At 43.5% G+C, this 12,013-nt stretch overlaps 1 protein-coding gene across 27 annotated transcripts in view; it reads right to left on the reverse strand.

The window, feature by feature from the left end:
• The window catches only part of LOC128350289 (retinol-binding protein 1), a 137,717-nt gene that overhangs the window by 46,082 nt on the left and 79,622 nt on the right, over positions 1–12,013 (reverse strand). For 16 of the 27 annotated variants that reach the window (XM_053308331.1, XM_053308339.1, XM_053308333.1 and 13 more), the window contains 2 exons: positions 10,965–11,053; positions 9,346–9,524 (listed from right to left, as the gene is read on the reverse strand). The exons of 7 other annotated variants lie outside the window; for them this stretch is intronic. In XM_053308331.1, coding sequence (XP_053164306.1) covers positions 9,346–9,524; positions 10,965–11,053 — 268 coding nt within the window. Of the gene's footprint in view, positions 1–9,345; positions 9,525–10,964; positions 11,054–12,013 lie in introns of those variants that run through there. 4 more of the 27 variants (XM_053308357.1, XM_053308353.1, XM_053308350.1 and 1 more) reach the window with 3 other exon arrangements.

Below are 12,013 nucleotides of genomic sequence, written 5' to 3' on the forward strand. Positions count from 1 at the left end.
GCGACTGCAAGAACATGCCGGGAGTCCTCACACAACTTCCCCAGTGCCCCTGCATGTGCACTTTTGCACAAGAGCCCTTACAGTCTGGAGCACTGCGCACACTCCAGAAATGTTCTGAAAGATCAGAAACATGTTGTTGCTGAGAGTCACCAATATATTTCCGATCTTCCAGAGCATGAGCAGTGCTCAGAATTCTAAGTGCTCTTGCACAACAGTGTGTGTGTAGAGAGCTCAGGGGTGATGCGTGAGGTGGTCTCCTGGGGCATGCACTTCATTAGGATGTCAGGCAATGACTTATTATCACTACTCATCTCTACTCTGGCAATGTTGTTGTCCAAATCTCCGATTTCTAGGAAGCATACTTAAACCCTGGGATAAAATATCCCTATAGCTCTACAAAATGAATTCAGTCATCATTGGCACACCCTTTCCAGTTTTCCTTTCTACAGAAATAGCAACCGTTGTCAATCAGAAAAATGCTGTATTATCTGCCATTGATCCAATAGAAATAAACATATAGGATGGGTTGTTGACACTTTTAAAAAAATCAGACCCATTTTGCTTAATTTTATTAAATCAATGTTTTTAAAAATTCTCAGTAGTGTAATTTAAGACAAAGATATTTTCAGATCTGACTGGATAGCCGCGTCCTATATCCTAAATTCAGGTTAGAGGCACTAAATACGTGTTAAAAGAAGTGTATGTTAAGTTAAAAGAAACAGTATATTGCAATTATTAACACGGCAAGAAGGGCTTGCATCTCTCTCCTTTTAAGAAAAACTTAAAGCAAAACGTCTACATTTATTTTTATAGTTAGTTTCATGCCCTCATGTCAAGTATGGGCAGAAATTGTTATGGAATTGTTGTCAGAACTGGAAAAAAGAATGGAGGTTTTAAAAACCTGGCTTTTAGACACAAAGCCTGCATAGGACTTTGTGCCTTTCCTAAACACCATTTGAAATAAGTGCGCTTCAAGGGATTGCAAGAACATGCTGGGAGTCCTCACACAACTCCCCCAGTGAACATTTTACTTTTCTAGACATATTTCTAAGTACTCAGATAATACAAGCGCTTAAGGCTGATTCATATACTGCAATACATTTGTAATTCAAGTGAGAAGATCTTTCTTAGGTACTGGCAAATGTAAGGTGTGATCCGAATGACAAGAGTTTGGCATTATTTCTGTCATCAGGGCAGTACTTGTCCAATTATTGCAATCAGATAAATCAATCAATTGGTTCATTTATTATTTCTACCACAGATGAAGCCAAAGCAGGTTTACAGTGATTTACATGAACAAACAAGATCAATGTAATAGTCTCATTGGGATAACAAGAATAAGAATATTATAAACAGATAGAACAGCAGTTAAATTGTTGACATCCTAAGTAAGTGGACATTTGCCAGGAAGACATGCGTGTGCTATGGAGAGCTTTTTTAGCTGCACAGTGTGGAGGGTGGGTGGGGGTGACTTTAGGAGATCTCTGATTCCCTCAGAATGCCCTGCACCACCTGAAAATATGTCACTGAGGGTTTCATATGCCTCTGGGACATATTTTCATGTTGCACAAGGCATTTCTGAGGAAGAAGAGATCACAGAAAATCGCCCCCTCATCCTCCATGCTGTGGTACTCTGGAACCTTTCCACAGTGTGCGTACATATCTTCCTGATGTGTGCTTACTTCTGTATTTAGGATGCCAGCCAACTAAAATACAAAGTTCCATATAAACATACAGATTCCACCTCCAGCTCTCCAAATCCTTTCCTGAAAAAGAAAGTCTCTGTCAGCCATGTGCAGACCAGGAAAGAGCTGATCTGACATGCTTTCCTGGAGAGGTGTGTCATAACTGAACATGATGTTAAGCACTCCTGCCAAGAAAGGCCTCACTTAGTGCTCATTGCTTTACCCTAAATAGCAGGGACACCTGAAGAATCACCTCTGGATGATCTTAAGACATGCGTGCATGAGAAGGGTCGGGGGAGAGACAGACATATGGATGGTGACATTCCTTCAGATATTCAGGACCTAGACCAGGACTGCTCAACTTCGGCCCTCCTGCAGATGTTGGCCCACAATCAATGCAAAATCAGCACAGTGAAGCAACTGGTAATAAATGATTCTCTTTATTTAGCAGGGGGAGAGTAAATGGCCCTATCCAGCCCCAGCACAGTACCTCCAGTGACTGTTGCTGGTGTCTTAGGTTTCTTTTTAGATTGTGAGCCCTTTGGGGATCCATCTTATTAATTATTCCTCTAGGTAAATCGCTTTGGAAATGTTTGTTGAAAAGCAGTATATACATTGTTGTTATTGCTGCTGATGCTGCAGGTCCTTAAGGACAGATGCAATATGATCCCTATTCCCAGTCCAACACACAAGCTGGGCCACAACAGACAGGGCAGTTCAGGTTTCTGAACACTTTTCAAGGACAGTTCCATATCAACTGCATTATAATACTCCAACATTGCGGATATCCAGCCATGTACCATGGTGGCTACTTCCATTCTACTTACAGAATTGCCTACAGCCAAGTGCTGTGTTTTTCCAAGTATGTTTAGAAATAACTAAGACTCATTGCTTAAATCCATCCTGCATGTAAGAGATGGATGTTGCCCTTAATGAGTGGTATAGAGATGTGCAGAACCTATATAATCTGGGAAATTGGGCTGGAAGCTTTGATATAGCCAGTTGCTCTGTTAGGCTCACATGTAATATCACACTGTATCACCATCTAATGAGAACCTAGAAATTGCCCCTCATTTTCTCAGCAATTCTCATTCTCCTTTGACAGTCAACTGTATGTAGGTCTAACCTATCTAGTTTCTTTGACAGGTGCTAGGTGCCCTCTTGCACTATATTTCAGAATTCTTCCATTTCTGTGCTGTTACTGGATCAAAAATACATTTCTGCTAGAGATGTATTCAGTCCGAGGCAGCCAAACATTCTTAAGAATGTGAGAGCCTGGTGATTAATTTTGGAATGGTTTTTTATTTGCCCCCACCAAAATAACCTTTTACAACTTGAGCAGTTTTACCATGGTCTTGCCCTCAGATTAATAGGAAGGACAATGTTTAGGCTATGACCCAGCTAAGCAGCTTTGTATTAGCAAGATTGTGCTGCTAATTGGTATTGTTCCTTATGGGCTGCACAATATTGTTGTCCAAAGCTAACAGCTCACAAGGGAAAACTCTTGGTACTGTCTACTTTAAGGATGATGCTCCTGTTTCTGTTATAAATAACTGTTTAAAGCATGTACACTGCAGTCTCTGCTGGCCTATTCAGAATCGCTAGGAAAAAGTGAGAAGAGAAGCAATAAATCCTATTCAAGAAGTTCCTGCATAGCATGAGCAGACTTATGTTATAGACTCAGAGTTTTAGAGGTAGAAAGAACTTTCGAGGTCTTCTAGTCCAGCCCTCCATCCAGCCTCTGTTTGAATACATCTAGTGAAAGAGAGCTTGACACTGTGCAAGGCAGACTGCTCTGTCACAAACAGCTCTTATAGTCAGGAAATTTCTTACTATCTAGTCTTAATCTGCTTCTTTCTAATTCCAGCCCAATGGTTCCAGTCCTGCCTTCAGGAGCAACAGAGAGCAAGCCTCCTCTTCCTTCTGTGAGACACTCCTTATTGGAAAATGGCTATCGTATATTCCTTTAATCTCCCCTTTTCCAAGCTAAAACATACCCAGCTCCTTTTAGGGAAGTGGCCAGAAACAGTTGCCCCGTTCAGTCCCAATTTGAGCTGAATTTGGACTGAACTGGGAGGCTCAGGTTTGGCTGAGCTGCCCCCAGTTCAGTCCAAACATCGAGCCCCGCAAGTCAGCTCGCAAGCTGGTTCGAGGGGCATACTTGTAAAGGGGAATCCGACAAGGATTCCCTTTTACAAGCAGAGGGTTTGGCCAATACTGATTGCAGGTGGGAGGGTGGGGGAGGGCGGTGATGCAAAATGCTCTTATTTACCTTGAAAAACTGCAAGCTGCCTGCTGGCTGCCAGCCTCCCAAATCACAGCCCCAGACATGCCTGCACCAGCTCCGGGCCTCTGTGCAGGTATGACCTCATTAAAGTGAGGTCTTTGCCCCAAATGGCCTCTTCGCAGGCACAGACCTCAATGTTATGGTGGTTGTAGACAGTTTGGCCAATTTGACCCATTTGGGGCTTCTGCGCAGGCAATGACCTCACTGTAATGGCGGTCACACCTGTGCCGAGGCCCAAAGCCGGTGTAGGTATGACTGGGTCTGTGATCTGGGAGGCTGGCGGCGGGGCTAGAGGAGCCCCTGCTGCCACCCCCCCCCGACAACCCCTCTGCAATCACCAGCACAATTGCTGCCATCCCCGTGAGCCAGGCACGATCGCCGCCATTGGCTTGCAGTTTTTATAGGCAAGCAAGAGCATTTTTCATCGCCACCTCCCTCCCCCCCGCAATTACTACTGGCCAAACCCCCTTTACAAGTATGCCCCTCAAGCTGGCTCGCAAGACAGGGCTTCAAGCTTGAGGTGGCCTGCCTTTAACTCAGGCCGGCCCCATTTTTCAGGGGGATGGTTCAGCTTGAAAGAGAGCCTTCAAACCTGGCCAGTTCAACCTTGAGCCAGCTCAAATTCAAGCCTGTTTGCACATCCCTAGCTCCTTTATCTGTTCCTTAAAAGACTTGGTTTCCATATTCCTCACCATCTTTGTAGCCCTTCTCTGAACCCATTCCACTTTAACAATGTCTGTAAAATGTGGTGCCCAGAACTGGACACAGTATTATAAGTGAGGTCTTCTGTTACGTGAGGAATAAAGAACTGCTTTATGTTACAGTTATGAATGTTCAAGTATAGCTGGAAACTACAGGCAAACCTCAGCATACGCAGACCTGACAACTGTGGTTTTGTGTATCTGCAGTCGGATAATTTGCACCTGGCCTTGGCATATGCCCCCCAAAAAGGCAAAAAAGGGTTAATTTTCAGGTATCTGCAGGTCGGGGGTGGTAGAAATGAACTCTGGGGTCATTTCTGCCCACCATTTTGTGAGTAGGAGCCATTTTGTGGCTCCTATTGACCAAAAAAACAGCAGAAACTGTGATTTTTGGTTGATTTCCAACTGGGGGGGGGCCACTGCAGGACTGCTGGGGACACGCAGAGCATGGTAGGGCACTTTACCATGCTTGTATGGGTTTTGGCCATGGTTGGGGGGTGTCTCCCCAGGAACTCTGTGATTCCATAGCCCCAATTACTTGGTATGTGTGGTTTGGGTATCTGCAGCACTACGCAGGAATGGAACCCCCGTGAATACTAAGGTTTTCCTGTACTTACAGAAGAGAAAAAGAGAAAATCAAATTAAATGACAGATCCCTTTACATAATGAAAGAAAATAATATGTGTCAATATTTCCACTGCAGTAGTAAGTAAAGTTCATGAGTTTGTGACCCTGGCTAAACAAAGCAGTCAAACTCAAAAGTAAAGACAATGAGGCATGCGGATGAGACCTTCAGGGACGTGGTAGAGGCATCCCACTCCAGGGCTGATAGCTCCTCTGCCAGCAGGCAGAATGAAGGTCTCGGGAAAGGAGGACATTGGTCTGAAGAAGAGGGAAATGCTCCTCCAGAAGGGACCCCTTCTATGGATGAGGAGCCCATATCCTCTCACACAGGGGATACATCTCTGGAGTTGGGGGCCTCCTTGTCATAGATGATTTGATTATTAGAGGTATAGAGAGATGGGTTTGTGACCCACGTGTTGACTGCACGGTGACTTGCCTGCCTGGTGCGAAGGTTGCAGACATCACAGAGTGTCTGGATAGGCTCTTAGGCAGTGCTGGAGAGGAGACAGCTGTTGTGGTGTAGTCGGGAGGTCCTGGAAGCCAAATTAAGGCTGAAAGGTAGCCTATTGAAGTCCAGGACCCCAAGGTAGCATTCTCAGAAACGCTACTTGTTCCACGTGCAGGTACAGTGAGACAGGCAGAGCTGAGAGGTTTCAATGCATGGATGAGACGGTGCCGGGAGGAGGGGTTTAGATTTCTTAGGCACTGGGATACATTTGGGGGAAAGCAAGGCCTGTACAAAAGGGATGGGCTACACTTGAAACAAGATAGAACCAGACTGCTGGTGCTTAAAATAAAAAATGACGCCTGGGGAATAGCTGACATGAGCTGGACACTATCTGGTTTGGCAAATCTGATCCTTTGAATTGCGAGGGTGCAAAGAAGGGGACAGAGCAGAACCACATAAAGAGCAGACAGAAGGCTGTAACCAGCTGGTTGAACAATAAAAAGAAAGATAGCATACACCAGATGAGAGATTCAGCATATAGGTGCTTATATGCCAATGCCAGAAGCCTCTGAGCCAAGATGGGTGAGCTGGAGTGCTTGGTTGCTAACACAGAAATAGATATAGTGGTCATAACAGAAACATGGTGGAACCGTGAGAACCAGTGGGACACTGTTATCCCTGGATATAAACTCTATAGAAAGGACAGGGAGGGGAGCCTTGGAGGTGGAATAGCATTGCATGTTAAAGAAGGGATAGAATCTAACAAGCTAGAAAACCTAGGTGGACCGGAGAAACCCTGTGGGTGACAATACAAGGCCTGAAAGGAAATGTGCTACTGGAGAAGTGCTATTGCCCTCCGGATCAAAAAGCTGACAGTGACTGGGAGTTGCAGCAGGAAATCAGGGAGGCATCAAGGAGAGGCAGGGCTGTAATAATCGATGACTTCAATTACCCACACATAGACTGGGTCAATTCACAGTCAGGTAATGACAGAGAGGTCAAATTTATAGATATGCTGAATGACTGTATCCTAGAACAGCTGGTCTTGGAACCAACCAGAGAGAAGGTGACCTTGGACTTAATCCAGAGTGACACCCAGGACCTGGTGTTGGTCAGTGTCATCGACCCTTTATGGAACAGTGAGCAAAGTGTGATCAAATTCAGCATACATGTGGGGAGAGAATCACCAAGGAAGTCTAACAGAAATATTTTGAATTTCAGAAGAGGGATCTTCTTCAAAATGAGGAGTATGGTGAAAAGAAAGCTGAAAGGGAAAATCAGGAGAGTCACTTTGCACCAGAATGCATTGAGTTTACCTAAAACCACAATGCTAGAAGCCCAGTTAGACTGTATACCCAAAAGGAGGGAAGGTACCACTAAGTCCAGGAAGATGCCATCATGGCTAACAGGTATAAGGGAATATAAGGGAAGAAGACTTCCTTCTGAAATTGGAAGGCCTATCCAAACGAAGAGAACAGAAAGGAACACAAACTCTGGCAAAAGAAATGTAAGGTGACAATGAGGGAGGCAAAAAGAGAGTTTGAGGAACATTTAGCTAAAAGTATCAAGAGGAATAACAAAAAACTTCTTTAAATAAATCAGATTCAGGAAACCTGCCAGGGAGGCAGTTGGACCCTGAGACAATGAGGGAGTTAAAGGGATTATTAAGGAGGATATGGAGGTTGCAAAGAAGCTAAATGACTTCTTTGTGTCTGTCTTCACAGTAGAGGATACTGAGCGTATACCTCTTCCTGAACCAGGCTTTTCAGGGATGGAGGCTAAAGAACTGAGTCAGATAAAAGTGAAAAGAGATGTTCTAAACTGTCTAGAAAAACTAAAAACTAACAAATCTCCAGGGCCGGATGGCATCCATCCATGAATTCTCAAAGAACTCAAATGTGGAATTGCCAACCTCCTTGCTAAAATATATAACTTATCCCTGCAACCGGGCTCTGTACCAGAGGACTGGAAAGTAGAAAATGTAACACCTATTTTGAAAAAGGGATCCAGGGGTTAACCGGGAAATTACAGGCTGGTTAGGTTAACGTCCGTTACAGTCAAATTGATGGAAAGCATCCTCAAGGATAAAATTGTAAAACACATAGAAGAACAAGCCCTGCTGGGAGTGAACCAGCATGGCTTCTGCAAAGGTAAATCTTGCCTTAGAAAACTTTTGGAGTTTTTTGAGAGTGTCACCAAGTGTGTGGATCAAAGTGATCCAGTTGACATAGTATACTTGGACTTCCAAAAAGCTTTCGATAAAGTTCCTCATCAAAGACTCCAGAGGAAACTTAACAGTCATGAGATAAGGGGACAAGTGCATATGTGGATTGCTAATTGGTTGAATGACAGGAAACAGAGGGTAGGTATAAATGGAGAGAGTTTTCACAATGGAGGGAAGTAAGAAGTGGGGTTCCCCCAGGATCTGTACTAGGACTGGTGCTTTTAAATTTATTCATAAATGATCTAGAAGCAGGGGTAAGCAGCGAGATGCCTAAATTTGGAGATGATACCAAACTCTTTTGGGTAGTGAACTCCAAAATAGACTGTGAGGAGCTCCAAAAGGCTCTCTCCAAGCTGGGGGAGAGGGCGACAAAATGGCAAATGCGGTTCAATGTTGGCAAGTGTAAAGTGATGCACATTGGGACAAAACCCCCCCCCCAACTTCAAGCATATGCTGACGGGATCTGAGTTGTCGGTGACTGACCATGAGCGGGATCTTGGGGTTGTGGTGGACAGCTCACTGAAAGTTTCGACTCAATGTGCGGCAGCTGTGAAAAAGGCCAATTCCATGCTAGGGGTCATTAGGAAGGGGACTGAAAATAAAACTGCTAATATTATAATGCCTTCATACAAAACTATGGTGTGGCCACACCTGGAGTACTGCATACAATTCTGGTCACCACATCTAAAAAAGGACATTGTAGAACTGGAAAAGGTTCAGAAGAGGGCAACCAAGATGATCAGGGGCCTAGAGCACCTTTCTTATGAGGCAAGGCTACAACACCTGGGGCTATTTAGTTTAGAAAAAAAGACAAATGTGGGGAGACCTGATAGAGGTCTCTAAAATCATACATGGTGTTGAGAAAGTGGATAAATTCTTCTCCCTTTCATATCACACTAGAACCAGGGGTCATCCCATGAAATTGATTGCCAGGAAATCCAGGACCAACAAATGGAAGTACTTTTTCATACAACACATAATGAACTCTGCCACAAGATGTGGTGACAGCCAACAACCCGGATGGCTTTAAGAAGGGTTTGGGGTTTGGATAACTTCATGGAGGAAAGGTCTATCATCGGCTACTAGTTGGAGGGCTATAGGCCACCTCCAGCCTCAAAGGCAGGATGCCTCTGAGTACCAGTTGCAGGGGCGTAACAACAGGAGAGAGGGTATGCCCTCAACTGAGGGTATGCCCTCAACTGAAAGCCTGTAGCTTTCAGCGGCATCTGGTGGTCCACTGTGTGAAACAGGATGCTGGACAAGATGGGCCTTGGGCCTGAAAAAAAAGCCATATCAAAATGGCTATAAACACAGTAACACAGGATTTTATGCTAATTTTTTTAAAACCATGGAATAGTAGATGTTTTAATTCTTACCATGCATTTGCGATCATCCAGCCCAGTTAAATCCTCCTCAAATTCTTTCCCTATATCAAAATCCATGATGTAGTTTTTAAAAGTACTTAGCGTTTTAATTATCATATGATCTCCATCCTGGATTATCTCTTTGTCAGGTTTAAGCATGTTGGCTATTTTCCTCAAGGCAATATTTACATCTGAAAAAAGTCAGAAAAATATGGGAGGTGGAAAATCATATAAAGCTATACATACAAAGTCTGGAGAATTCAAAAACTGTGTTGGCAACTTTTTAAAAGAAGCAATGGATGCTGCAAGGAATAAATCAACACTGTTCTCCTCCTCCCCAAAAGCAACTTTAAATATATTGCTATAGAAGTATACCAGTGGAACTAATAATTTCTAGTCAAATTCATGGGTCATCCTTAGTTACCCTTCTTACTTCTCTCACCTATACTGAATTTTAGTTGGCTCCTCGGGGACAAGGACCTGCTTTTGTGCTTATGAAACCACCAATTGCCCTGGTGGGTGACAGAACAATAATTCTTGATAATTAATACTGAAGACTCTGTATGCTTATTTTGTTTGTTTGTTTGTTTGTTTGTTTTCTATACCACCCTTCCAAAAATGGCTGATTAAAATAAAACTAAAATCAAGTAACTGTTAGAATAAAAAATTAAAAAACATAAAACCATTATTAAAAAATTAAAACAATTTTTAAAACCCTGGAAAACCAGGCCAAACATCTACAGTATAAAAACAGTTTAAAAACCCTGGAAGGCCAGGCAGATAGGTCTTAAAGGCTCTCCTGAAGGCCAAAAATGAACAGACTACGGATTTCTGCCAGGAGTGCATTCCACAGCCCAGGGGCAGCTACAGAGAAGGCCTACCTCTGAGTCATCATGGTAACTGAAGACGGCCCTCCTCAGATGACCTTAACATGCAGTGGGGATTGTGCATGTTTGCAACCTCAGGATTTTCTCATTTTCTTTCCACAATCCGTTCATTCAGTTGCTTTCTTTAAATTAGAAATAGGGATGTGCATGGAACCGGCACCTGCTGGTTCGAAGGTGGTGGTGGGGATAACTTTAAGAAAGGGGGAGGGTGCTCTTACTCCTCCCGCCGCATTTCCCCCACCAGCACTGTCACTCAAATGGGTTCTGCAGGGTGGCAGCATACCACCTTGCCGTCCCATACCAACTCAGACCAGAAGTGGCTGGTGCGCATACCACTTCCAGTTTGAGGTGGCACGGGAGGGCAAGAAGGTACGCTGCTACTCCACCGGACCCTTTTAAGTGACAGTGGCGGAGGAGGAAACATTGTGGGAGGGGTAAGAGCACCCACCCCTGTTCTTAAAGTTATCCCCCCCCCCACCTTCGAGCCCATCGAACTGCTGAGGCCTCCGAACCAGTTCACGCACATCCCTAATTAGAAAAACCTTTTTCCCCATACAACACTGTTATTAAGGAACTGAAGCGAAAAATTATTTTCATACAAAAGCTAGATAAGTTATATGGCATGATACTCTGAGTTTGACTCTTCAAGAAGAATCCAGTTCAGGCCAGGAGATAAAAAGCTGCAGTTATCTAATATATTAAAAATAAAGAAGGAGGAAAGGAAGGGAGGAAAGGAAGGCTTACCCAGTGCTTTCAAATACTCCTCAAAATTATCATTGCTGAGCATTTTCCAGTATCCATTGAAATCTGCAGGCATTTCTGGTGTTTGTGTCCTAGTCAAAATCAAAGCCTTTGACTAGTATGGCTAATTCTGCACCATACAGCTCAGTGCCTTTTGCTGAGGCAAGTCTGAACTCTGGTTCTTTTATCTCTTCTTCAACCATGCAGTTATGCTAGTCCCTATAAGCCGATTAGTGTTGAAGTGTAATCCTTCCACAAAACTTAACCTTTTCATTTGCTAATGACAGCAAGATGGCTTGATTTAAATGGAAGAGGTTATTTACCTTCCAAACAATGGCTGAAAAATAACTGATTAACTGGGTATTTATTTTAACCATATTACTTCTTCCCTTCCATACTGTTTAGAAAATAAGGTGGCTTCTTCTGATATATGAATAAGTTCTAAACACTGCATATAGCCGACATACTTGGTAGCTTGGGAGAGAGGAACAAATTTTGGTCCTCTCATACATCTGAGAAGCATTTCCACTTTGTCTTCCGACATGTATGAGACAGAAAGGATTATGCAAGTTCTTCTACCCAAAAGAAATTGAATACTCTATCCTGAATAGCTAAATTTATTTATGCCATGCTTATAGTAATCCCTGTGTGATGGGTGTCAGCAGGAGATATTAACTAGCTGGTTAACAGATGGCTGAAAAAGAGCCAGCCATTACCCACCCAACTGTGCATGATTGGAGTAACACCCAATTCCAGTTATCATCCAAACTCTCCAGCAGGGCTGCACATATTTATTAATCAGAACACGCTTTCAGCTGAAAGAATACCAAGTCTTTTCAGACCGAGAAATAAGCAGTGCTTCACAGAAACCCATTAACTTCAGTGCAAGTAAGCGAGTGAAAAACCACACAGTATTGCATTATTCAACAACAATACACTACTACTTGAAAGGAATCACTTGAGACTGTAAAGTCTTCCCATCACTTAGGAATACAGCAGGGAAATTTCCAACAAACATGTTGCAGAACAAATAGTTTTCAGTGCAGTAGGAG

Source organism: Hemicordylus capensis, chromosome 3, assembly GCF_027244095.1.
Source record: "Hemicordylus capensis ecotype Gifberg chromosome 3, rHemCap1.1.pri, whole genome shotgun sequence".
NCBI classification, from domain to species: Eukaryota; Metazoa; Chordata; class Lepidosauria; order Squamata; family Cordylidae; genus Hemicordylus; species Hemicordylus capensis.